General features: G+C 40.6%; 2 protein-coding genes across 10 annotated transcripts in view; one reads left to right on the forward strand and one right to left on the reverse strand.

Moving 5' to 3' along the window:
• RICTOR (RPTOR independent companion of MTOR complex 2) overlaps positions 1-8417 on the forward strand; it is a 137873-nt gene extending 129456 nt beyond the window's left edge. For 8 of the 9 annotated variants that reach the window (XM_059878738.1, XM_059878740.1, XM_059878737.1 and 5 more), the window contains 3 exons: positions 9-132; positions 3683-3821; positions 3948-8413. In XM_059878738.1, coding sequence (XP_059734721.1) covers positions 9-132; positions 3683-3821; positions 3948-4022 — 338 coding nt within the window. In that variant the 3' untranslated portion in view covers positions 4023-8413. Of the gene's footprint in view, positions 1-8; positions 133-3682; positions 3822-3947 lie in introns of all 9 variants that reach the window. The other variant, NM_001144096.3, reaches the window with a different exon arrangement.
• A 4384-nt stretch (positions 8418-12801) lies between these two features.
• OSMR (oncostatin M receptor) overlaps positions 12802-27863 on the reverse strand; it is a 68058-nt gene continuing 52996 nt past the window's right edge. Inside the window, 9 exon segments of the mRNA NM_001080272.3 lie at positions 12802-15643; positions 15991-16063; positions 17085-17166; positions 18699-18866; positions 19499-19675; positions 21338-21442; positions 22556-22735; positions 25717-25939; positions 27713-27789. Coding sequence (NP_001073741.3) covers positions 15068-15643; positions 15991-16063; positions 17085-17166; positions 18699-18866; positions 19499-19675; positions 21338-21442; positions 22556-22735; positions 25717-25939; positions 27713-27789 — 1661 coding nt within the window. The 3' untranslated portion in view covers positions 12802-15067.

Here is a 27863-nt window from a genome sequence, read left to right on the forward strand (position 1 = left end):
CTTTTCAGGTGTTAAAACAATTCCAGATGATACACCAATGTGCCGTATACTCCTTCGTAAAGAAGTTCTGAGATTAGTCATTAATTTGAGTAGTTCAGTTTCAACTAAATGTCATGAAACTGGGCTTTTAACGTAAGTAAGCTTTGAGATGAGTATTCTTTGCTTTTTTATGGTAAATACTTAAAAAGTTTGATCAATTACTTTACATCAGTAGTTCTCAACCGCATGGCATATCTGAGTGAGCTTAGATTTTCTTCATCTACTTCAACCAAACTAACATATGGTAATAAATTGAATGCAGAAGCAGGTATGTGAATCCAATGGTTTTCTATTCAGCCAGACATTAAAAAGATTTGTAAAAATGTAAAACAATAGCAACTCTTCTCACTGTCTTGCTGCTACTGCTAAGTCATTTCAGTCGTGTCCGACTCTGTGTGACCCCATAGACGACAGCCCACCAGGCTCCTCCGTCCCTGGGATTCTCCAGGCAAGAGTACTGGAGTGGGTTGCCGTTGCCTTCTCCATCTCACTGTCTTAGTTTTGGAAAATATAGTTATTTTTCATTAAAATATATGTATTTATGTTAACATGTAATGATTTTATTTTTTAAATGAATTAATGCTTTGAAATTTTCTAAACTTTAATTTCTTGTATGTTAATTATTGATGGCTATGGCCCACAAAAGTAAAAGTAAAGAATCCACCTGCAATGTGGGAGATGTGGGTTCGATCCCTGGGTTGGGAAGATCCCCTGGAGAAGGGAAAGGCTTCCCCACTCCGACATTCTGGCCTGGAGAATTTCATGGACTGTATAGGCCTTGGGGTCACAAAGAGTTGGACACGACTGAGTGACTTTCACTTTCATGGCCTACAAAAAATAAGATTTGGGGGTTTCTCAACAATTTTTAAGAAAGTAGAAGAATTCTGAGACCATAAAGCTCAAGAAAAGCTGGCATACGTAAAAATAAGTGACATTTTCTTGGTTTAATTTTTCCCTATTTTTACTCCTTTCTTTTAATAAAAGTTGTAGAATTTTTTTTGCTTTTCTAAGTCACAGCAACATGATAAAAGAATATTCAGGCCATCTTCAACATCTTTGTTTTGCACTATTTAAAGCTGTGATCCTCAAAAAATGAAATGGACTTCAGGGTCTCCTGTGGAACTTTATAAAATGTAGTAGCACATATACCAGGCCCCCACTGCAGACCTCCTGGCCAGAAGCTTTAAGTGTAGAGGGTCCTTTACCTGTATTAGCCCACCCCACTGCTGGTTCTGAGGTGCTGGACCAGGCGAGAGCCACTACTAAATGCTGAAAGATACAAAGACAGAGCCCAGTCAAAGTTTAACTTCAGTTTAACTTTAAAATTTTATTTCTATTTTATTTTTTTTAATTTTATTTTATTTTTAAACTTTACAATATTGTATTGGTTCTGCCATATATCGAAATGAATCCCCCACAGGCATACATGTGTTCCCCATCCTGCATCGCCCTCCTTCCTCCCTCCCCATACCATCCCTCTGGGTCGTCCTAGTGCACCAACCCCAAGCATCCAGTATCGTGCATCGAACCTGGACTGGTGACTCGTTTCATATATGATATTATACATGTTTCAATGCCATTCTCCCAAATCATCTCACCCTCTCCCTTTCCCACAGAGTCCAAAAGACTGTTCTATACATCAGTGTCTCTTTTGCTGTCTCATATACAGGGTTATTGTTACCATCTTTCTAAATTCCATATATATGCGTTAGTATACTGTATTGGTGTTTTTCTTTCTGGCTTACTTCACTCTGTATAATAGGCTCCAGTTTCATCCACCTCATGAGAACTGATTCAAATGTATTCTTTTTAATGGCTGAGTAATACTCCATTGTGTATATGTACCACAGCTTTCTTATCCATTCATCTGCTGATGGACATCTAGGTTGCTTCCATGTCCTGGCTATTATAAACAGTGCTGCGATGAACATTGGGGTACACGTGTCTCTTTCCCTTCTGGTTTCCTCAGTGTGAATGCCCAGCAGTGGGATTGCTGGATCATAAGGCAGTTCTATTTCCAGTTTTTTAAGGAATCTCCACACTGTTCTCCATAGTGGTTGTACAAGTTTGCATTCCCACCAACAGTGTAAGAGGGTTCCCTTTTCTCCACATCCTCTCCAGCATTTATTACTTGTAGACTTTTGGATCGCAGCCATTCTGACTGGCGTGAAATGGTACCTCATAGTGGTTTTGATTTGCATTTCTCTGATAATGAATGATGTTGAGCATCTTTTCATGTGTTTGTTAGCCCTCTGTATGTCTTCTTTGGAGAAATGTCTCTTTAGTTCTTTGGCCCATTTTTTGATTGGGTCATTTATTTTTCTGGAATTGAGCTGTAGGAGTTGCTTGTATATTTTTGAGATTAGTTGTTTGTCAGTTGCTTCATTTGCTATTACTTTCTCCCATTCTGAAGGCTGTCTTTTCACCTTGCTTATAGTTTCCTTTGTTGTGCAGAAGCTTTTAAGTTTAATTAGGTCCCATTTGTTTATTTTTGCTTTTATTTCCAATATTCTGGGAGGTGGGTCATAGAGGATCCTGCTGTGATGTATGTCGGAGAGTGTTTTGCCTATGTTCTCCTCTAGGAGTTTTATAGTTTCTGGTCTTACGTTTAGATCTTTAATCCATTTTGAGTTTATTTTTGTGTATGGTGTTAGAAAGTGTTCTAGTTTCATTCTTTTACAAGTGGTTGACCAGTTTTCCCAGCACCACTTGTTAAAGAGATTGTCTTTAATCCATTGTATATTCTTGCCTCCTTTGTCGAAGATAAGGTGTCCATATGTGCGTGGATTTATCTCTGGGCTTTTTGTTTTGTTCCATTGATCTATATTTCTGTCTTTGTGCCAGTACCATACTGTCTTGATGACTGTGGCTTTGTAATAGAGCCTGAAGTCAAGTAGGTTGATTCCTCCAGTTCCATTCTTCTTTCTCAAGATAGCTTTGGCTATTCGAGGTTTTTTGTATTTCCATACAAATTGTGAAATTATTTGTTCTAGCTCTGTGAAGAATACTGTTGGTAGCTTGATAGGGATTGCATTGAATCTATAAATTGCTTTGGGTAGTATACTCATTTTCACTATATTGATTCTTCCAATCCATGAACATGGTATATTTCTCCATCTATTAGTGTCCTCTTTGATTTCTTTCACCAGTGTTTTATAGTTTTCTATATATAGGTCTTTAGTTTCTTTAGGTAGATATATTCCTAAGTATTTTATTCTTTCCGTTGCAATGGTGAATGGAATTGTTTCCTTAATTTCTCTTTCTATTTTCTCATTATTAGTGTATGGGAATGAAAGGGATTTCTGTGTGATGATTTTATATCCTGCAACTTTAAAATACTGAGTTATTCTGGGCCAGTAAATACATTTTGTAATGTCTCAGGCCAGTGAAAAAGAATATTTCTCACTTTCTAAGAAGTATTTGGGTTTTTATCATTTTAAGAGATAGCCGAAACTTAAAATAGTTATAGTTTAAGTGTGAGCTAGGAATATTTACTATTTTATATTCTTATGCCCTCACTCCAGATATGTCACTTGATCTATATATCCAGAGGAAAAAGATATTTTAAAATGATATTTTGAAAGAAAATAGGCAAGTCATTATTATAATTTTTATCACATCCTAGTCTTTTCTTTCATTTTAGAATTAAAGAGAAGTATCCTCAAACATTTGATGACATATGCCTTTACTCTGAGGTTTCCCATTTGCTGTCACACTGCACATTTAGACTTCCATGTCGGAGGTTCATACAAGAATTATTTCAGGATGTACAGTTTTTACAAGTAAGTAGGATTTGTACTTCTGAACTTTATCTTTCAAAAATATTTGTTTGAATTAAACTAAAAGTTTTGAGATTATATCTGTTGATAGACTAGAAAGTCATTAATAATTTACCACTTCTTCCCTAGATGCATGAAGAAGCAGAGGCTGTCTTGGCAACACCACCAAAGCAAACTATAGTCGATACATCTGCTGAATCCTGACCTCATATTTATGATGTATATAGATGTAGACTATATATATATATATTCATATTTGTGGACTTCTAAAAGCCTCAAAAAAGCCGACTGACTGGGCAGCAAAGACAGGAGTATCTTCTATACGCTGTTCCAGCAATTACTGGTACATGAACAGTTGGAACTGCGGACTTCCCTAACCAAAACAACTTCCTCTACCCTCTGTGGAGCCCCATTGGGGGTTCATTATTCATTACCACAGTTTTAAGAGTTTTAGTTACCATTGTATGCAAGATTCAAGCACTGAGTACCTACATGGGTTTTCTACTTTTCATTTTAAGAGCATAACAACAGTGGAACAGTACGGTATGCAGAAGCACCCTACACACCGTTATTTCTGAATTCCTTTTTTAGGGTAAATATAAAGATGCCTTGTTTGTTAACTAATTTTGGAAGCCAGGAATCAGTGTCTTTGAGGCTGCATCCTCTTAGCACAATGGGATGTTCTGTAACTGCTGGTATTAGAAGGGGATCTTTGGCCCTTCCACTTTTTTCTTCATGTTTATAACACTACTTCAGAGGTTTTTAACCTCAAAGCGAAAGAAGAGCCTCAACAACCAGGACTTATAAGTTATTTTTATGTGACTAGACTTACATAAAGTTTCTTGTTTTCCATCTCTTTAGTTTTATTGCAATGTGTTTATTATAGGCTATTTGAACCGATTAAGGTTTTTCACTACAGTTCCTGATTAAAATCAGAAAATTATTTTATAATTCAGAGTATTTTTCATTTATAAAATGCGTATGTTCTCAGTGCACTTCCATTTCCATTAGCTTCCCACATCACCATTTTAACAGGAACTTGAACAAAGCACTATTAATTTAGACCTAAAGTAAAAGAAAGCATTAAATAACACCTTGGATCTCTTGAGGAAAAGATACGGTTGCCTACAATTTATACATTCCATGGGAAAAGAAGAGCCATAGTTTCTTTTAAAAAAATCCTTGGTGAAACATTATTACGATTAAAAATTGTAGTGAAAAGCCTTAAGTACCAAATTTTAAAGCAGCAGTAATTTAATTTTTATATCAGTGTTCTTGTTTTGCACAGACTAAATGCAGTGATAGGTGAGTTTATGAGTACAGTAGTTGCCTTTATCACATTTGTGAAGTTGTTAAAGTTGATGAGGGCAAAGTTTTATTTGTTTGTTTAATTTGTGTATGTCTAAAGATATTTGGAAATCTTTACAGGAATTAAACATATATGCAAATTTGTATATAAAAAAAGCATGGCCATCATCATTAGAATGCTTATAAATGAAAGGATCTTTTTTGAGGTCTATATATAAGTAGAAAAAAAATCCAGCTGGACTGATTAGGACCCTTTTTAAATTGATTTGTTTAGACCATTTTTACAGTTACGCATCAGCTCTGACACAGTCATAGTACGGGGACTAGTATTTTCCTTTATTACAGTTCTTTTTTATAATGGGCTTGTTCTTTGAGATCTCTGTAAAGAACCCTGTGAACTAGAAAGCATAACTCACAGAGATACTTTTTTTTTTTTTTTTTAATTTACTGGCACTGAAAGTTCCAATTGAGATGAAGCCTTTCATCTCACTTCATAACACCTCTTTGACTGCACTTCAGTGAATTGTTCTTACGTGCACTGTGTAGCAACTTACATTATAACAAAGCAGATAAGGGCTGTAAGCTGCTGCTTATGTTAAAAAGTGGTTCTTCAGATTTTCTTTCATAAAATCCAATTGAAGATAAAACAGATGCTTTTTTTTTTTTTAACTTTAATTTATCACTGAACCCAAGTGTTTATTTAAATGTCAACAGTACTTCTAAGAACGTTGCCTGTCACCTTGGTCTTTGGTCTTGGATGATGAGACTGCCTTCCAGAGAACCAAATGTCAGAGATACTAGACCAAATAGTGGTTTAAAACTCCAAAGGAGGTAATGTAGTAATCTTATTAATAATGGGATTAACATATTTTAGACATTCATTTTTAAACACTACCTCAGTTAATATAGAGTATAAAATCTGTGGTTTAATCCCTCAAAAGTTAACAGTAAATTCTTTTTTGTTACACACACACACACACACACATCTTCATCCCTGGACCCCACCTCACTCATCAATCCTGAAATGAAGTCTTTGTTACTATTAGCCTGAACAGTTTTTTGGATTATTACTTTGAAAGATATGTATGTATATATCATAATATTTGCCTTTAGCACTTAGTTTGGGGAGACACTCAGAGCTTTGTGGTTCTCAATAATCTTAAAAAAAAAAAGATGTCTATATTAAATGTATAGTGCTATTTGGTTTATCCATGTTTCACTGACAGGTCTAATACGTTTTCTTTAAGTACTTATTTGTATAAAAGTAGACTTTTATGATGAAAAATGCTCACATGCAGTGCCAAGTGATTTACTTAGGTGTTTAAAATGTTAAATTATAGCAGAAAAGATTAGGGATGTTGTCAGTGGTAATAGAAATAACTGAAAAAAGCATCTATATGTAATAGATATTACCAGACTATAAAATACCAAAATAATGTCAATACTGTAGTTTTTCAAGATTTTAGAATTAATCTTAGTCCATATAAATTTGTACTACTGGTAATTATTGAATAATTTGGAGGAATTTGAGCAGTTGTGCTGGTTATAAACTGTGAATTTCTAATTGTAAAGTGAATTGTTGTTTCTAATTGAAATTTTTTTCAAGAACAGATTTCAGCTTCACATACTAAGTAAATACTGATAAATAAGGAAATTAGAAATTAGTATTTGTAATTAAACATCTAAAATTTCTTATACTTTTACTTCCTATTTATGCTTAGGTAGATTTGAAGGGGGGAAAAGTCTTTTCTCCCTAATAAAAAATTTTCTAATAAAGATTGGTAGCATAAGGGCATTCTGTAAGACATTGACATTAAAAGAGGCTCTTTGGAGGTATATACTTTATTTTACTAGTTACTCTAACATCATATGTATAAGTCCTTTTGAAATGGTGTAGCTTTAATAGTTTTCAGCTCTTTTATCCAGAGCTTGAAGTAATTAAAGCTGAGTTTTTCAGGGCATATTACAGATGCAAAGTGTTCAACAGTGAGGTGTGAATGCTTATTTAGATTTGTCTACTGCTATTTATATAAAAAATTTTTTTCATTCCATTCAGAGGATGCCTTTTATCCCCACATTAAAGCACAGATCACTAAGCAATAAAAAGCAATCAAATTGTCATCCAAATTATAACTGCAGTTACTTTTGCATGGTGAGAGTGAGGTGCTAATTTTGTGTGAGAGTTTTGTAAACTACCTTGGGAAAGGTCCTTTGGAAGTAAGGTTTTTTCCCCTTTTGTCTTATGTTTCTAGTTTTGTCTCAAATTCACAATCCATTAAATTAGGGAAAAAAGGAACAATTAATTGAGAGAGTTTGATAAGAGCTGTTGGAATAAAAAGAACATTTCAGATCTTCCAAAAGTTGAGAAGGGTCTCCCTTGTCTCTCCATTCAGGAAATACGTTATTACCAGCTTCACTTCAAGACTGTCACTACAGTGAAAGTTTGATTATAAAAGCATACCAGTAAAATTAATAGCAGTGCTTATCAGACAATGTTAACATCTGTGAGAATCTTTCTAGGAGCATTTGTTTTTTCTTTTAGTTCTAGGTTCCCAGGGTAGTTTTCATTCATAGTAGGTTTCTTTAATGAATGTGGATTTTCTCCCCTTTAGAGTATTTTTGTAACATAGGTGGATAGCTATGCCACTGCACGCATAAATTGCACATTTTGTTTGACTTTCTTTATAAAATATTTAATTTGAAAAATATAATTTATGCCAAAAAAGTATATCTTGTAATTTTGCCACTAATAGGTTGATTTAGCACAAAATGCAAAGTCTTTGGGCAGAGGAGGGGGGAGATTAAAAACTTTCATAGATAATAGTTGAAAAATGTTCCATTATTGGCCTGTCAGAAATCCTAAAGCTGCATTGTAAAACAAATGATGTAAATTAGTTTTGAAAAGTGGTAAGGGACTGTGAAAAAAATCTCAGACTTAATGCTCCCTAACCACATAATTTTTTTCTTTTTTATTTAGTAATACGCTGCTACATATTTGGAGGTTCTGGTGTTTGTAGGTCACTGAACAGACATTGAAATCTGACTTATATTGTATAACTGTAACATAGAAAGAAAAGTATTTATATATTTTCCGTAAGAATATTTCATTGAGTTGTGTATAATTTAAATAAGGTTTGTCCCTAAATGGTTTTGCTCACCTTGATTTTTTTTTCGTGGTTTTCTTGTTTTTGTATAATGTGTACAGTTTATGTCAAGGGCATTAAAAGCCTCCTGAAGCGTAATCTTATCAAAGGGATACATTCTTAATAAAATGTACTTAAAAATTCTTAACCTTGTGTCATTGTTCTATTTCAAATTTTAAAACCATCATTGTTGATTTATGTACCACTGAGGCTGTTACATGTAACTCTAGGTAAAAGTGACTTTTAAATACCACAGATAAGAATCTGGTTCAGTAACACATAGTTCAGTTCAGTCGCTCTGTCGTGTCCGACTCTGCGACCCCATGGACTGCAGCATGCCAGGCCTCCCTGTCCATCACCAACTCCTGGAGTTTACTCAAACTCATGCCCATTGAGTCAGTGATGCCATCCAACCATCTCATCCTCTGTCATCCCCTTCCTCCCACCTTCAGTCTTTCCCAGCATCAGGGTCTTTTCAAATTGAGTAGTGGCTTGTTCCAAATGTTTTAAAATAGGTATTTATACTTTCTAAACACTTCATAATCTAATCAAACATCTTTACAGTTATTATTTTTTAATCGCAGATTATTGTGAAAGATTTGATAAAGTAGATCTATCTTCAGAACAACTCCAGCTTTAGTGATTAATATATAGAATGAGCAATGATGGTATGATGGTAACTTTTCTGTGTAAGCTATTTGATTTCACTCAGCCTTCCCTTGTGGCTCAGCTGGTAAAGAATCCGCCTGCAACGCGGGAGACTTGGGTTCGATCCCTGGGTTGGGAAGATCCCCTGGAGAAGGGAAAGGCTACCCACTCCAGTATTCTGGCCTGGAGAACTCCAAGAGTCTGACCTGACTGAGCGACTTTCACTTTCACAGAAACTGGATCAGGTAAGCTAGCCAACAGCCACCTAGTGGCAAAAGAAAATACTACAAGGGAAATAAATGGTCAATCCTGGAGAATAAAATTCAGTGTCGAAGTTCGAGTCTGTTATCATTGACTGAATGTGGTAAAATGTATTCAGAAATAGATTTATTTGGGATAGTTTGGTTTTTAAATACATTTATGTGTATCATTTTCATACTGCCTTCTACTCTATACTTTTCAACAAAAATGTAGTTGGCCCTCAAAAAGCACAAATCATCATCATACAGCTCATCTTTGAAAACTGACAATGTAGCTGAGCTTCAGAAAGTTTGTTTCATTTTTTAAAACTCTCTGGTGTATAAAGTACTCCCGGAGATAGTGAAAGATGGGGGAAGTCTGGCCTGCTGCAGTCCATGGGGTCACCAAGAGTTGGACATAACTTAGTGACTGAACAACTATAGCAAAATACCAAAGACTGGACAGTTCATAAATAACAGAATTTACTTCTTACAATTCTGTTGGCTGAAAATCTGAAATTAGAGTGTGAACATATTTGGGTGAGGGCCCTCTTCACATCCCAGACTTCTTTTGTCTTATGTCCTCGATGGCTTGATGGGACTAGGAAACTGTAGTGTCTCTTATAAGAACATCAGTCCCGCTCATGAGAGCTCTAGCCTCATGACCTCCCAATGAACCCCATCTACTAATACCATCATCCCTGGGTGTTAGGATTTCAGTGTAGGAATTTGGGGAGGCAGGTGATCATTCAGACCATAGCAACTAATTCTGTATTGATTAAAAAAAAAAGTATGAAAACTTCCTCTAATGCTTAGAGGACAAATATATTTATTGTAAATACTATTTTAACTACTAATTTTGAAGGCTTTATATTTTCAGCTGTATCTTTTTGAAGGTTGTCATTTTGTTTTGGCCATGCCTTGCTGGATCCTGCTTCCCCTACCTGGGATTGAACCACGCCCCCAGCAGTGGAATCACAGAGTCTCAACCACTGAACCACTAGGGAAGTCCCTCTGAAGGTTTTAAAATGCCTACTTTATGCAAAATGCTTAGCATGTTTTGTAAATTCTTTGAGATGAAAGCCAGCTGGTCTCCACAGAGTTCTTAGAAGAAATACTAGATACTGTCTAATACAACCTGATTTTCTTAATAAATGACATTCTAGTGGAGAATCAGTTTCACTAGACTTAGTATGGGTCAGGTATTGGAATGTCAGCAGGCACTTCCAGCAGGTCCATGGATACATGTATATATGAATCACTTAGCTGTACACCTGAAAACTAACACAATATTGTCAATAAACGCGAATATAAAGTAAAAAATTGTTTAAAATCACGTCTAAAACCTAGTTAGTAATAATATTCTGTATCAATATCACTGTGATACTAGTTTCCTGTGTGACTACTAGATACTAGAACTGTGTGACTAGTTCTCTGCTTCCCGTCTACCTACCTGCAGCTGAGGACCAGTCACCAGGCTGAGGCGTTATTTGTACGTCTTTTGCCAGTTCCACCCACCATCAAAATATCCCGGAATGTTACTAACTAGGTTTAACGTGTGTTTTTAATTTAAAAAATTTTTTATTTTATATTGGAGTTGATTGACAATATTGTCTTAGTTTTCAGGTCTACAGCTAGGTGATTCGGATATACATATATCCATTCTTTTTCAGATTCTTTTCCCATATAGGTTATTACAGAATATTGAGTAGAGTTCCCTCTGCTATACAGTAGGTCCTTGTTGAGTATCTATTTTATATATAGTTGTGTGTTTATGTTAATCCCAAGCTCCTAATTTATCCGCCCCCCCCACCTTTTCTGTTTGGTAACCATCAGTTTGAAGTCTGAGTTTGTTTTGTAAGTAAATCCATTCATATGAGTTTTTTTTAATAGTCCACATATAAGTGTATCATATCTGTCTTTCTCTGACTTCACTTAATGTGATATCCCTAGGTCCACCCATGTTGCTGCAAGTGACATTATTTCATTCTTTTTACTCTGTTGCATATACGTACCACATCTCTGTCCATTCCTCTGTTGATGGACATTTAGGTTGCTTCCATGTCTTGGCTATTGTAAACAGTACTGCAGTGAACATTGGGGTGCATGTATCTTTTTGAATTAGGATTTTCTGCAGATACATGCCCAGGATTAGAATTGCTGAATCACAAGAGCTTCCCAGGTGGCTCAGTGGGTAAAGAATCTGCCTGCAACGCAGGAGATGCAGGCAAATGTGAGTTTTATACCTGGATTGGGAAGATCCTCTGAAGGAGGGCATGGCAACCCACTCCAGTATTCTTGCCTGGAGAATCCCATGGACAGAGGAGCCTGGCGGTCTACAGTCCACGGGGTCACACAGAGTCAGACACGACTGAAGTTACTGAGCACAAAAGAATCGGACACAACTGAAGCGACTGAGCGGGCGCCCAAGCACATGGTAGTTCTAGTTTATTAAGGAACCTCCATTCTGTTCTCCATAGTGGTTGTAATCAATTTACATTCCCACTAATAGTGATGGGGGGTGGCTCCCTTTTCTCCATACCCTCTAGCATTTATTGTTTGTAGACTTTTTTATGGTAGCCATTCTGACTGATGATGTGAGGTGATACCTCATTGTAGTTTTGATTTGCATTTCTCTGAAAGTTAGCAGTGTTGAGCATCTTTTCATATGCTTTCTGGCCATCTGTGTCTTCTTTGGAGAAATGTCTGTTTAGATCTTCTGCCCATCTTTTGATTTGGTTGTTTTTTCATAGGTGTGATTATTAAAAAGGTATTATGGCTATTTTAGAAAAAGTAAAGCCAATTTAGAAAAACATTTACAAATGAAACCATGATTTGCTTCAAAATCGTATCAAGGGGGAAGACTGAATAAGACTATGGATGGACTAAAACAACCGTGGTTTAGTGGCTATTGGGGTTGATGATAGTACCTAGTAGTGGTGTTAAGTCACTCATTCGTGTCCAACTCTTTGCAACCCCATGAACTGTAGCCCACCAGGCTCCTCTGTCCGTAGGATTCTACAGGCAAGAATAGTGGAGTGGCTTGCCATTCCCTTCTCCAGGAGATCTTCCTAACCCAAGGATCAAACCCAAGGTCTCCTGCATTGCAGGCAGATTCTTTACTATCTGGGCTACCAGGGATAGTTCATAAGGGTTTGTTAAACTCCTATTTCTATCTATATTTGAAATTCTCCATGAGTTGGTTTTTTCTTTTAATCCTGGTAATTCTGACACAAATTTCAAAGTTTCTGAATGACACTTCTTAAAACAATGCTGTTAAGTGGAATATAGTCTTTAAATACTGTTATTTAATTATTTATAGACATGGGAAAGGAATGTTTAGAGCCAAAACTAGGGTCATAGTGATACTGTAAGGACAAAGTTATATAAACCCAGCCATTTCCCATTGGTGTGTTGTTAAATTTCAGAAACACATCTTTGTTTGACTCAGGTCAGTGATTCTCAAAATTGAGTGGGTATCTGAGTGCCTGGGATGTATTCCAGGCCTTGTGCCACACACATTTTGGTAGGGAGATTTGGAGTGGCACCTAGGAATTTACATTTCTAGTAAGCTCAGAACGTGATTTATCACTTACGATAATTCCAAGAGTTTCACTTCACTGATATAGAGAAAACACAAAATAATGCAGTGATGAAATATTTTAATTAAGGCTTAGGCAACATAAATGACTTCAAGGTTTTGTGCATTATTTTTCTAAAGAATATCTTTACAAAAGATACTACTTATAAATCAATCATCACCATCAATGATGTTTCCATGTATTTTTATAATTACATCATGACAGACACAAAGAGGCTAAATGATAACAATACTGGCCCCAAAGTCTTCTCAAAACAGACTAATCAAGATACTTGTTTGTACTGTGTTAGGTGTACATAGTCCATTATTCCAGCCAAAAGCATAGTTATATGGAAGGAAAAAGTTAAAAAGAATGAGCAGAAGTCCTGGTTTGTGTATATTTAGGTCAGTTAACAGCCATGTTCCTTTCAGCTCCTCCTCTCTTGTTCTTCATACTGTGGAATTGTGTGACACGGGGCATTTGGTACCGGAGGCACAGACAGCACCATCTCCACCACAGCAGAGAAAGGAGCCCCTAATCACGCTTATTTAGAAGTATGATAAGTAAACATTAAGGGTTGTTGGGCAGAGAGAAGGGAAAGGAACTCGAGCGACTGAACACTGCTGCACAGCAGGTAGGTGCTTGGCATGTATTGGTCCAAAGAGACAGAGCTCCTGCCAAGCCACTGAGGAACTCCCACTCTACATAGCCTTTTACAGTTATACCATCACAGGAATATAAGGAGACAGTGAAGGTGTTATCTTGGCCCAGACAACCTACTGCAGAATCCACAAGAGGCTTACTGAAAACAGGTCATGTATATATCATAGTTCTTGGGAAAAAAAAAGATGAACCATAAAATGTGAATGAAATTAATGACATATTTTCCTTCTATTCTGAGGTAGTCATCAAAAATTGTAGATGTGTCTACTAAGTAGGAGTGCTATAATCTTGACACTGAGGCAGGGATTCTGTGCCAGCCCCACTCCTTAACTGTGGTAAACAACAGAAGGACAACTGTGGGGACCTCATCAATTCATTTGCATGGCTTACCCTATTAGATAAGGTCTAATCGTATGGATGTAAGAGTTGGACTGTGAAGAAGGCTGAGCGCCGAAGAATTGATGCTTTTGAACTGTGGTGTTGGAGAAGACTCTTGAGAGCCCCTTGGACTGCAAGGAGATCCAACCAGTCCATTCTGAAGGAGATCAGCCCTGGGATTTCTTTGGAAGGAATGATGCTAAAACCGAAACTCCAGTACTTTGGCCACCTCATGCGAAGAGTCGACTCATTGGAAAAGACTCTGATGCTGGGAGGGACTGGGGGCAGGAAGAGAAGGGGATGACAGAGGATGAGATGGCTGGATGGCATCACTGACTCTATGGACGTGAGTCTGGGTGAACTCCAGGAGTTGGTGATGGACAGGGAGGCCTGGCATACTGCAATTCATGGGGTTGCAAAGAGTCAGACACGACTGAGTGACTGAACTGAACTGAATAGGAAGAGTTCATCTTACTACTGTCACCACTTAAAAGCAAGTCTAAAATCTGTTTTGGTCTCAAATATATGACTTCATTAAACACACCCAGAATAAATTAACATTGACAATTTATGCTCCCGTAACGAATGTTCTGTGGCCTGAAATCTAGTTCCTTTACCCTTAAGATACAAAATGTATGGTAAAACTTACTGGAAATGCTTTCTTGCTAAAAGCTGAACTTTAAGGACCATAGCCACCCCGTCCAATACTGAGTGGATGCGGTGTGTCTCTCTGTCAAGTGCCAGGTCTACTGTCATAAAGGTGAACGTGCAAGGTAAGCCTGTTCCCACGATCCTGCCATTTCCACAGCAAGCCTGCTCCAAGCACAAATGTTAAATTTCATAGCTTTCTGACCTTTGAAACCTGCTGCTGCTGCTGCTGCTAAGTCCTTTCAGCCGTGTCCTACTCTGTGCGACCCCATAGATGGCAGCCCACCAGGCTCCCCCGTCCCTGGGATTCTCCAGGCAAGAACATGGAGTGGGTTGCCATTTCCTTCTCCAATGCATGAAAGTGAAAAGTGAAAGTGAAGTCGCTCAGTCGTGTCCGACTCTTCGCGACCCCATGGACTGCAGCCCACCAGGGTCCTCCATCCATGGGGTTTTCCAGGCAAGAGTACTGGAGTGGGGTGCCATTGCCTTCTCCATTGAAACCTAGCAAAACCATATAAATCAGACCTTCCAGTGGTGATAATTCACTGGGATTCAGCCCCGAGGTATCTGGTGGTGGAACAGTGCCAACTATGCTTCTACTAGTGTCTGTGTAGCATAAGGATATGAAGTGGGCAGTCTGCTTAGTGGCAGTGTTCACGCGGATCTAAAAGGGCAGTGGAAGATAGGCTGCTATTCTCACTTCGGGCGGGGGAGGCAAGACCCAGGGGAATAGCCATTTGCATTTTATACTCCGAACAGAGTGCTGGCTCTGGTGGATTTGTTGGTGGGCTCTCCCTGTCTCCAGACATGGGTGAAGCCAACTGGGATACATAATTCAAATTAGCTTCTCCAGCTGGGATTTCTCCCAGGGAGTTCATGTAGCTTTGTTCCAGTGTCTTGAGTAAATTTTCAGGTGAAGTCAGTGGTCCCAGCTGACAGTGTGGGGCTTGAGGGGTTACTGGGAAATGTCCACAATAACCCAAGTCAGAAGCTGCCTGATTATAGGTAAAGTTCTCAAAACAGATGCAAGGTCCAGGGCCAGAGTAGTTCTTCTCTGTTGGGAGCAGGTCCAGATAGGCAGGCTTAGTACCTTTAGTTTCTGTGGGTGACTTCCTAGTGCCTACGAACTGCATCTTACTCCCTTCGGGCTTGTTTACAACTTCAATAGCATCTGGAACACAGTCATTGACGTTCATTATTGTTATATGAGGATTCTCCTGAAACAGAAACAGAAAATGGGCAAAGATAATGTGTGTGTGTGTGTGTGTGTGTCATGGTACATAAAGCATGTGAAATGCACTGAGAGCTTCACTTTTTTATGTGTTTTATCCTGGTCACAAGTTAATGGTGGTGATCACAAGGAGGTGATGCTGAAAACCAAAGGATAGCCCCTGACAGAAGAAGTCACAGCTGGGTTCACGCATTTCATGGCTAGGGGAGCAGAGGTGGCTCTTGCTTTGTTACATCTTCCTGAGGAGGTCTAGGAATGTATGATTATTATAGCCCAACCCCTGGGTTAGTCTTTAATAAGTACATGGTATCCCTAGAATATCCCAGCATTTACCTTGAATTTTATTAATGACAGGACGCTGCTCTTGTAAGGGTCTGGAATGTCAGGATAACACTTGTCCTTCAACCTGGAAAACCAACAAAAATTACACTGAATTTTGCAATAGAGTGGAATGGTTAAGAGCGATAAACCTGGAGTCAGATTAATCCTTGCTTTATCACTCTTATCACTGTAACCTTAAGCAAGCTTTTTAACCTTCCTATGACCAACCTAGATAGCATATTAAAAAGCAGAGACATTACTTTGCCAACAAAGTTCCATCTAGTCAAAGCTATGGTTTTTCCAGTGGTCATGTATGGATGTGAGAGTTGGACTGTGAAGAAAGCTGAGCACCGAAGAACTGATGCTTTTGAACTATGGCGTTGGAGAAGACTCTTGAGAGTCCCTTGGACTGCAAGGAGATCCAACCAGTCCATTCTAAAGGAGATCAGTCCTGGGATTTCTTTGGAAGGAATGATGCTAAAGCTGAAACTCCAGTACTTTGGCCACCTCATACGAAGAGTTGACTCATTGGAAAAGACTCTGATGCTGGGAGGGATTGGGGGCAGGAGGAGAAGGGGACGACAGAGGATGAGATGGCTGGATGGCATCACTGACTCAATGGACGTGAGTCTGAGTGAGCTCTGGGAGTTGGTGATGGACAGGGAGGCCTGGCGTGCTGCGATTCATGGGGTCACAAAGAGTCGGACACGACTGAGCGACTGAACTGAACTGATGCTTTGATTTCCTCACTGGTTCGATGGAGATCACTATGGTAGTGATGGTGTTGGAAGGATTAAGTGAGTTGTTATATGTAAAGCACTGAAAACACTGCCAAGCACACGGTAAAGTGAAATATAAATATTAGCTATTGCTATTAAACAAGTTTTACAATATTTTCAAATAGTTTCCTTATGTATTGACTTATTGCTTATCTGTTGATAAACAAGATTATTCAAAATTTTTCATATTTTAACCAAATCTTCCTTTGTCCTTTCCCTTCCAGCACTTTGCCTCATATGATCCAGTGGGATTTCTATCTTATTAAATTCCTTTCTAGATTTTTTCTTTGACTCTCTTCTTGGATGAAACCTTCCCCACACACTTACCACTGGCTTTTTAGGTAGCAGATGATCATGATGACAAAAACGAAGAAAACCATGGGGAGAATGATGTGTATCAGTATATGGGCTGGAGAAGGGAAAAGAAAGGGATTTTTTAGTGACTGCTTTTCCCTCAAAGAAATAAGTTTTACATGTCTGTTATTTCTCAAAACTCTATTTGTGCAAGATTCACTACGAGTGCTGTCTGACTGGTGGGGAGCAGGGTGGTGAGACGCCAACCAGCCAACACAGGGATCCATCTGCCCTTAATACTTGTGGCTCAAACTCGTTACCTCTCCTGACAGCATGGATCATTACTCCCCATTCTTCACTCCCTCTCTGTATGAGAAGTATACTCCAGCCCCTTGACTTGGAGGCTCAGCCATAACTTGGTTTGCCCAATGGGAAGTGAGTAGTGGTCACGCTGGTAGCTGAGTTGAGTGTGCTTAGAGTTGGCTTGCTCTCGTGTTCCTGTGATGCACTCTGAGCAGAGCTGGTCCCTCAGAGCCACTGTCCTTCAACCTGAGCCTCAGAGAACTAACAAACTCCATGGAACAGACCTAAACGTGCCTGAAGCTTGGAGCCCCACTGGGTTCAACCTGCGTCAGCCAAGCCAGGAGCATGAACAGACAGATTTGTTTCTGTATGCCACTGAGATTTGGAGGTATTTTTGTTATTCATTGTTCAGTCACTAGGTCGTGTCCAACTCTTTGCGACCCCATGAACTGCAGCACACCAGGCTTCCCTGTCCTTAACTATCTCCTGGAGTTTGCTCAAACTCATGTCCATCTCATCTTCTGTTGCCCACTTCTCCTGCCCTCAATCTTCCCCAGCATCAGGGTCTTTTCCAATGAATGGGCTCTTCACATCAGGTAGCTAAAATATTGGAGCTTCAACATCAGTCCTTCCAATGAATATTCAAGATTGATTTCCTTTAGGACTGGCTGGTTTGATCTCCTTGCTGTCCAAGGGACTCAGGAGTCTTCTCCAGCACCACAGAGTATTTTATTACCCACTGAAAACTGACTAATGCACCCCTTCTAATTAGGGTCTGATAAAATTACCCAAGTCATAACCTAGGTAATTGTTCTACTATTATTTCTCAGATATATCAACCTGTACTTCATTTTCATAAATGCCTATCTTCCTGTTCTCACTGCTTGCAAATCCACCAAAGAACAGTGCAGACAGGTTGTGAAACATCCTCTTTTATAAAAGCAAATCATACAAGGGCGTTTGAAGGCTTTTAGTCATTCACATGTACTTATATTTCTGCTGACAAAAACACCCCCACCCCTCTCTAGACAGAACTCATAAGGGTCTTCCCAAGTCAACACTAAAATATGCTATCTGTGATTTTCAAACTGTTCTGGGACTGAGAAAGTTTCCAGGTCACAGATCAGTCAGATTAGCCTCACTCTTATCTATTGTATGTTGTGGGATTCTGTGTAACTTTTTTTTTTTCTTTCATGAGTTTCATCTAGAGAAAGAAAGAGACAGACAAAGACAGAAAAGAAAGGTTTAAACATTCCTGATCTAGACAAAGCCCACAACTGTGTGTGTCATTTGTCAGTTCCCCAGGAACTCCGAAGAGAAGAGTTTTGATTTGGAAAAACTCACAGTATTCATCCGGAGTCGTGACCTTTCTGAAGTCATCCAGGGGACCCTCACCAGCACTTGTATAAGGAGTGACCAAAAACTCATAGGCAGATTCTGGCTGTAGGTCTTTCACAACAAATGTCTTTTGATCCGGGTTGTCAATTGTGTATTTGCAACATACTGAATTATCTGTGTTTTTTTTAAAAAAAAAAAAAAAATTTTTTTAAGAAGAAAAAAAAATGATTAAGAGTGTAATAAAGATCTTGTGAGACAGTCAGGCAATAATACTTCTGTGGACTCAGCACTGCCAACATTTCTAAACCAATCAAAAATGAAATCATAATTTCATCACACTGGGAACACTAAGATGTTTGGGAGATGGCAAGCAAGAGGAGCACTCCACTAAGCAAAGGTTATTCCTGATTGGGGGTGGGGTGCGGGGGGGACTCAAATCTGCCAGAGAGAGAGTAAGAGCTTGCCAGAGCTACTTAGAATACATTGCGATAAGCTTTAACAAAATCAAAAAAAGAAAATGAGGTTAGCAAGCAAGTTTCCTAAGCAGTAAGTAGGTTGTCTTAAGGAGCTGGGAGTACTTCAAGTGCTTCTAAAAATACCGGGCCATATTGTTTTTAAGTAAGTTAAAATCCTGGCCCCCATCGTCCTGTCCACCCTACTACTTTAAGGACACTATTCGATCATTAAAGCATGCGAGCACAGAAATCAGCCTGGACACGATCAGAGATGGCTGGTAGCCTTTCCAATGATTTCAAGTAAGGAGATCTTGAAACTGAAAACAGACTGGAAAAAACAAAAAGCGTCACCTGTAAGAAATGTCTTTTCAAATCCCCGGTGGCACTTCTCCCCTGTCTTGGATTTCAGGTAGACATAGTACCCTTGTATAAAACCAGTTTGAGATTCGGTGGGATAATCCTTCCAACTCAGAGTGAAGGAGTGGGAGGTCAAGTTACTCATATTCACTTTAGGGTTGTATGAAGGAGCTAAGAAAGGAAGGTGAGATAATGTAAGAGTCACAATTTGGAAGCAGTCTCAGAGCATTCATGTAAATTGAAGGTAGAACCACAGCCCACTCTATAGGTGCTTATGACAAGTGAAGGACTCTTATCTTTTTCTCTGACTTTGTTCGTGAGAGCTGGGAAGGAACAAGGTTCATCTTGTTCAAGCCTTGCCTCTCCCAGAAGTAGAAATGGATGCCCAGAGAGATTCAATAACTTGCACAAGGTCACACAGCAAAAAAGAAAATAAAGGCTTCCCTAGACTTTTTTCTGTGCCTGAATTCTAAACAGTGTTTGGGAGAATGAACTGAAGTAGGGGGAAGGGAGGAGGAGGAAGGGTTATATTTGAAGAGGTCAGGGTGGCTTTGAAGAGTTTTAGTTCCCAGGCAGTGGCAACGCACAGTTGTCCAAGTGTATGTGTGTGTGTGTGAAGTCACTTCAGTCATGTCTGACTCTGTGCAACCCTCTGGACCTCAGCCCACCAGTCTCCTCTGTCCATGGGATTCTCCAGGAAAGAAGACGAGTGGGCCACATTCCCTCCTCCAGAGGATCTTCCCGACTCAGAGACTGAACCCACATCTCTTAGGCCTCCTGCCTTCACTACTAGCACCACCTGGGAAGGCCCTGTCCAAGTGTGGGAAGAGTTTATTCTGAGGCTGCCCTGAGCCTGTTTCAGCACATAGGCTGGTGCATGCCTGGCCTGTGCCCGCCAACACACACAGCAACACCCCTCCTGCCTGGCTGGAACAGCACCCACTCAATGGAGAACACTAAAAGCTGGTCTGATTGATGCAAGGTAACCAATGACCCAGCCGCCCAGCTCCCAGTGGGTGTGAAACCCTGGATGCCAAGAAGCTAAATAAGCAACCACATGAAAGGATCAAAACTTGCCCATGTTGCTGGTGGAATCAAAGTACAATGTCTGAGAGGGGCAACAATTTCACAGTATATCTGCCAAAAGTCTTAAAAACTGTAAAACTGTATTTAAGAAGTTCAACCTTCTGGTTCAAGTATTCTACCTCTAGGACTTCACTTAAAAACCTTTATCAGAGCAATGGACAAAGATTCAGCTAAAATGATGGTGAGTCAGATAAGGCATAAGGGGATTTGGCCAAGAAAAAGAGAGAGATTGAATATTAGAGACTGCAAGAAAATTGAGGGTGAATTTTATAGTTTTTAATTGAAAAAAAAATTTTAATCATCCTAAAAGTCCAAAGATGGGTGATTTGCCGTATGCAAACCATGAGGCAGTTTGCAGTCATAATGACTGAAAAGTTAAATATTACTTAGTGACATGAGTCAAAAAGGACTTTACAAAACTGCATAGAGTAAGATCTGATTTTTATATCAAAGTGCATGCCTGTACTGAGAAAGAACACACACACAACATTAACTCTGGATATGTGCCCTTGGCTGGTAAAATCAGCCAGTTTTGTCTTCTTTGGCATAACATTTCATGAATTGTCTTTAATGAAAATGTTTTATGTTTATGATTAAAAAATAATGTTTTAAAAAACCCAATGGCCAGAATAAATAGCACACTGAAAATTAGGAAAGGAGCTGTAATTTTCTTAAAGCTGAAGCAAAGAGTCTCTGAATTGTCCTGAACAAGTCCACCCATGGACACAGTAAATGCTTTAAACTTACCCAGTTCCTTCAAATAGCCAGCTTTTTTCTCTAATAAATGGGCCATCCTTTTTGTAGAAATTTCATAAATTCTGAAGTTGTAGCGAACCCCTGGTCTAAAAGCACCTAGAGAAGAAAAGTCAACAGATTGTCAATAACATAGGATGACATTCTCTTTATTTCTGAAAAGGAAAGAAAAATGAATTTGGGTGCCCTTAGAAAATCTTCCTCCTCGGAGTTTCTGCCCTTCATCTCTACCATCTTCCTTCTTTCCCCTGAGCCTTGAAATCCTCCAGCATATCTGACAATGGGGGATTGTTTTCTACATCATCCTCTCTCAAAATACCCTCATCCATGTGCATAAAACTGGGTGCAGAATTCAACCAGAACCAGAAAACCATGTAAAACTCTTTTTTGACTCTAAATCTCCCGCCAGCGACGCGCCCTTTCTCCACCCATGAGAGGCAAGCGCCTGCAAGATCTGCTTCCAGTAACTCACTTGCCCCTCACCCCACAGCTCTAACACTGCTCAAGAAAGGGAAGACTCCTCATTCCTGCCAGCCACCCGAATGACCCCACTGGGCCTCATCAGTCACCCTCAAGTGGTGGGGTGGTGGTGGTTTAGTCGCTAAGTCATACCCTACTTTCGCAACCCCATGGACTGTAGCCCATCAGGCTCCTCTGTCTGCGGGATTTCCCAGGCAAAAGAGGGGTTTGCCATTTCCTTCATCACTCACTCTCTGGATCGACAATTCCCACAGCTCTACCTTGTGACCAGCAGATGGCGCCACTAACCCACTGCTCAAGCCACTAACCTTTGCTACACTTGCAACCTGGAAAAGACAAATCCAGTGTGGCGGGGAAAGAGACCAAGCTCTACAAGTTGCACTGAAACTGAAGGAGTTGATAATCGACTACCATCACCTCTACTCCTATGTCTTCCAAATCCACATCTTTGCTTTTGTAAAAGCTCTCAGGACGACTCTTACAAAGGTCCTTTGCTATTCATTTGAGACTGCTGGCTTAGAACAAATTCATGAACCATATGAACTTACATCTGGATGGCTCTGTAAAAGTAAATATAAAGGTCAAAACTTAGGCCACATCAACTGCAGAACTTGAACTCCAAGACCCATGCGGGATTTGGAGTTATCAGTGAGCACAGAGTATCTGAGATGGTCCAGAAACCCTAGTTGAACCACGTGGACGGAGCGAGATGGTAATACAGAAGGTTCTTACCCGAGCTAATGACTGTGTCTGTGTTAGTGGGGCCTAGGTTTTTCCACCGGAGAACACAGGGAAGGTGCTGGGGACTGTCACACCACTCCACAACGTAACCTGTGGCATTTCTGGATTGGGGTTTCCAAGACATGGGAAATCCATCCTCTGTACCATTCATTCTTCCTTCTTCAACATTTTCTATAAGTTACAAAGAGGGCAATGCTTCAGATTTAATTAATCAGACATTCTGCAAAAGTATCTAAATGTGCTGTGTTGAATGTGCTGTGTATCTAGCAGGTCCAAGCCTTCCCTCTGTAATTGCGACAGGGCTTAGGATAAGGGCAGGAGGGATGTTTTCATCAGGTTTTTCCTACCTCTCACTCCCAACAAATATTCACACCCGCCCCTCAAATGTCCCTTGTCCTGAGAGACCCAAAGAAACATCAGCTCCTAAGACAGGGATCAGCAGGCAGGACCGCTGGTGGATCAAATCCAGCTTCGAAAGCTTGTTTTTACTAAGAACAGTTCTAAGATTTTTAAAGTGTTGTTAAAAACAAAGGATAGAAAATACAGATTGGAAAATGATGACTGTCGTGCCTACATTAATGTCTACAATATTTACGCTCTGCCTTTTTACTGAAAAAGTAGTTGACCTTTGACCTAGAACTGTGTCTGGCACTTGATCTACTTTCAAAAATTATCTGTTGAATAATTCAGCTTATTCCCCCACACAATGCTGGCTGCCCCAGAATGAACTCCTGTCTCCAAGATGTTAGGGGTAGAAACTGAGGTGATCGCAGAGCAAAAAAGGAGAAAACGACTCACATACATACAGAGTCAGATTATGGAAGGGTGTGACAGTACTTATGACCTAGGATGCTGCCTCAATGTATTTTATGCACCAGGCTAGTCTTCCTGCTGCTGCTGCTGCTGCTGCTACTGCTGCGGCTGCTGCTGCTGCTACTGCTGCGGCTGCTGCTACTGCTGCTAAGTTGCTTCAGTCGTGTCCGACTCTATGCGACCCCATAGACGGCAGCCCACCAGGCTTCCCCGTCCTTGGGATTCTCCAGGCAAGGACACTGGAGTGGGTTGCCATTTCCTTCTCCAATGCATGAAAGTGAAAAGTGAAAGTGAAGTTGCTCAGTCATGTCTGACTCTAGCGACCCCATGGACTGCAGCCTACCAGGCTCCTCCTTCCATGGGATTTTCTAGGCAAAAGTACTGGAGTGGGGTGCCATTGCCTTCTCCGGGATAGTCTTCCTAACATCCGACAATTGGACAAAAAAAGGTGATGGTCTCAATGGACTACAGCTCTGCTGATTTCAAGCAGGTCAGTCTAGGTCTAGGATAAGAACTTCTGTTTCCAAGGCGGATTCCACAGCCTCCCACTGTTCAGAAGGCAGTGGGCCCCAGTGGCCACTTGAGTGAAAGCAGACTCTGATCAAGGACTGGGCCTGCAAGCAGCTGTTCAGAGAGGCAACCAGTGTGGTACAAGCAGATATGACATGGGATGGACTTAATACTCCAAATGTACTTCTTTTTTCTCTGCAGTTCATATTTGATGAGGCATCTTTTCTTTTATCTGGCAATTCTAATTACAGCTGAATGTTGATGGGTGCTATTAAATCTTCCAGGGCACCAAATTATCATCCAGCTGGGAGCACCCAAACAAATGTGCAGCCCCAGGTATAAGGTCAGGGGTTCCCACGAAGGCCTGTGTCTATCCTACCCACACAGCTTCTGTCTTTCTTCATCAGAGACACAAATCTCTTTCATGCTGAAACTGACATTTTCCATTTATTCACACTGACTATAATTTTACCCCAAACTTAAAGCATAACTCTCCCAAGCTGCTTCTCTAACCTTGCAAATATGTCTGGAGAAATGAAGGGAAAGGCAAAGAAAAAGGGAATCTTTTCAGTCATTCACACTTTAGCATGAATTGGCTGAACCTCCTTGGTCTGTCTCATAGCACATCAGTGCCTTTATCCACTCTAGAGACATAAGAATCTGGACCATATCGGAAGGCTGGATAGAGGCTCACAAAAGGATGGAGTGGGTTCTGAAGGCAGGGCATGAGGAAGGAAGACAGGGTAGGAACCCACAGATGAGGATGACCCCAAAAGAGAAGAGTGTTTAGGAGAGTTGTTTGAGCTGAGCCTCCCTGGAGGTAGAGTTTCCTTTATCTATCAGCTCCCCTAGGGGTGAATGAAATGCTCACCCTTCCTGTTCTGTTCCTAACAAAGACAGAATACAACCATCCACTTCCTTCTCTGATATAGTTCTTCAAAAGCAAAGATTAGGTCAAGTAACTCCTTAGTTTTTCTTCTGTGGCACGATCCCAAGTTCTTTTTCTTACTTGACACACTGGATGGTTCTTAACCAAAATACATAAGACAAAATAATAACACCCTCCAATCTAGCCCATTTAACCTAAATGGAAGCCTAATTTGAATAACAGGTATAAAGCGACCCGACATAACCCCACAAGCAGGGTCTGACAATTTTTATAGCAGCAACTGAAGGGTGACATTATTGCAAGGTTCACAAGTGAATTTAGGATGTCTGTGGGGTGCTGTCCAAGTGTGCAGTGTGTGAGTGTGTGCACCACTGGGGGCGGGGTTAGTGCAACCAACCCCCTTTCATAGCTCTCCCAGGAAGGAAAGTAACACCATTATTGATTGTACATGTCAGGTCATTTCCACCTTGTTTGGACTTCCACAGGCTAAGTGTTTAGACAGTTATCATCATTTATTCCACAGCTTTGGCAAAGCCCTTTTTGAAAGATAATGCTAGTTCTCCTTGTGGCCAAGACTGACAAAATATTTTGCCATATAAGAAATGCAACTCATATTCCATAAGCCACAAAGCATGTTCATACCAACTCTAACTCTGTTAGGACTGTTTGTGTTGCATTTATTTGAATAAAATTTGAGATCCCAAATCAGTGGAAGAGTCCCCGGAAGGGAAATGTCCAGACCCATGGCTGAAATCTTCCCACACCGAGGAGGACTGTCCCAGAAACCCGCCAACATGCCTGGACCCAAAGAAAATGACAGACAGTGTTTGGCAGCTGCATCTTTTGTCTCTCCAAAGTACTCTTTCCAATTTATTCATATCTACCAAATAATACCATCAACATTTTCCTAGTGAAGAAAAACAAAACCAAAGAAACTCACCATTTCCAGGATGTCCAGAAATGGCAACTGTGGAAGCCGGAGAAGGACCCACACTGTTGTGAGCCGTGACACAGATCTGGTAAGAACTCTGATTGAGGGTTACTTTTGTGCTGTTGGCCGGAGCAGGGACAGAGAGGACCTTTAAACTGGACGGTTCATCAAGATTTTCTACAACTACATTATAGAACAGGATCTTCCCATTGGCGTGCACTTTTGATAGAGGCTGAAAACAAATATTGACAATCATTTCAACATGGGCTTCCCTGTGAATAAGAGTTTGCTCGATGACTTTCTCATCTTTTCTCTCCTTTGATTGCCTTATTCACACACACACACACACACACACACACGCAGAGCAAATTTAAACAGTTTAAGAGAGAAAATAACCTTCTAAATAAACCCCACTTGAAATCAGACATTCTATTTTAACTAAAATTGAGTACAGAATAGGATCATTTGGGGGTGAGCTTAAGAGCATATCATGTCCAAAGCATGACCAATTAAGGAATTGAGAGGAAGGGGGTTATTCAGCCTGGATTAAAACACACTTGGTGAGTATGGACTCAGTCGGTAAAGATTCCGCCTGCAATGCAGGAGATGCAGGTTTGATCCCTGGGTTGGAAAGATGGCCTGGAGGAGGAAATAGCTACCCACTTCACTACTCTTTCCTAGGAAATCCCATGGACAAAGGAGCCTGGCGGGCTGCAGTCCATGAGGTTGTAAGAGTCAGACATGACTTAGCAACTAAACCACCACCACCACAGTGAGTACAGAGCAGGGAAGACAGGGGTAACCCCAGACAGGAGGGGGCTGGGCTCCTGGAACGCTCCCTCCACCAGCTGTGTCACCCCCTTGCCCCCAAGCTGTGCTTCCCCAGACCCAGGGCCCACGGTCCCTCTTTTAGATGATCCTTCAGGTGGTAGAGAATTCTCTGTCCACACAACCCTAAGCCCACTCCCAAGGCCTGAACCCCCAGCCAGATGGTGCCCCCTGATGTGTGCACCCCCAGACCTGAGATCAGGCTGGGGCAGCTGTTGGCTCTGGGTGTGGAGAGAATCTGCCTGTACAGACTGGCGCATCGACATGTGTGTGAACAAGCCCCCTGATGGGGAGGACCAGAGTGGAGGTGGGAGGAAAAGTGGGGTGGGCTCTGGCTGGGGGCCAGCTCCCCCAGCATGGCCATGCTTTAGCACTAAACACTGAGGAACTCAAGAGCTCTGAGTTGGGTTTTCCTGGTGGCTCAGATGGTAAAGAATCCACCCGCAATGTGGGAGACCTGGGTTTGATCCTTGGGTTGGGAAGATCCCCTGGAGGAGGGCATGGCAACCCATTCCAGTATTCTTGCCTGGAGAATCCCCAAGGACAGAGGAGCCTTGTGGGCTACAGTCCATGGGGTCGCAAAGTTGAACATGACTAAGTGACTAAGCACAGCACAGCATAACCAGTATTCTTGCCTGGGAAATCCCATGGACAGAGGAGCCTGGTGAACTACAGTCCATGGGATCAAAAAGAGTCAGCCATGACTTTGTGACTAAATCACCACTACCACCATCTCAACACAAACCAGGCCTTGCACGTTGTCATGAAGGCATGTTAGTCAACACAGAAGGACTAGGTTGATTTCTGTTACAATATTTAAGCTTGACTTATGACTTTCAAATATAAATATTCGTAACTTTAAAATATGGTATATATTTCTCCACTTCTCCTCATGCCCTGGGCCCTGCAGATGTTAGGGGCAGGCCTGCGGGGAAGTTAGGAGATGCAGTTCTAACCATCAGAACCAGCCACCTGGGCCAGGCAAGAGGCTGCCGAAGAAGGAAGCCCTGGCCCAGTGTTAGGGGTATGGATGCGGAGTGGGGATTCCCCGACCAGGTCAGAAATTCTACAGGATTCCTGGGAAAAGCCCTCCCAATCGAAAGACTACATCAGTAGCTAATCTTGGTGAAAAGCAAATGACAAGCAAAAATGTCTTTCTAAACGTCTGGCCTCTTACCTTCCAGAACAAGGTCACCGTTGGATGTCCTGACACAAATGTCACATCTCTCCAGACATCGGGCGCCTCCGATGGAGCTGAAATTAACCAAAGGAAAACTCCTGGGTCACAACATGGATGTAGAATACTTTCAACCTTCTTGTAGTTCGGT

The sequence above is a fragment of the Bos taurus genome, chromosome 20 (assembly GCF_002263795.3).
Source record: "Bos taurus isolate L1 Dominette 01449 registration number 42190680 breed Hereford chromosome 20, ARS-UCD2.0, whole genome shotgun sequence".
NCBI lineage: Eukaryota > Metazoa > Chordata > Mammalia > Artiodactyla > Bovidae > Bos > Bos taurus.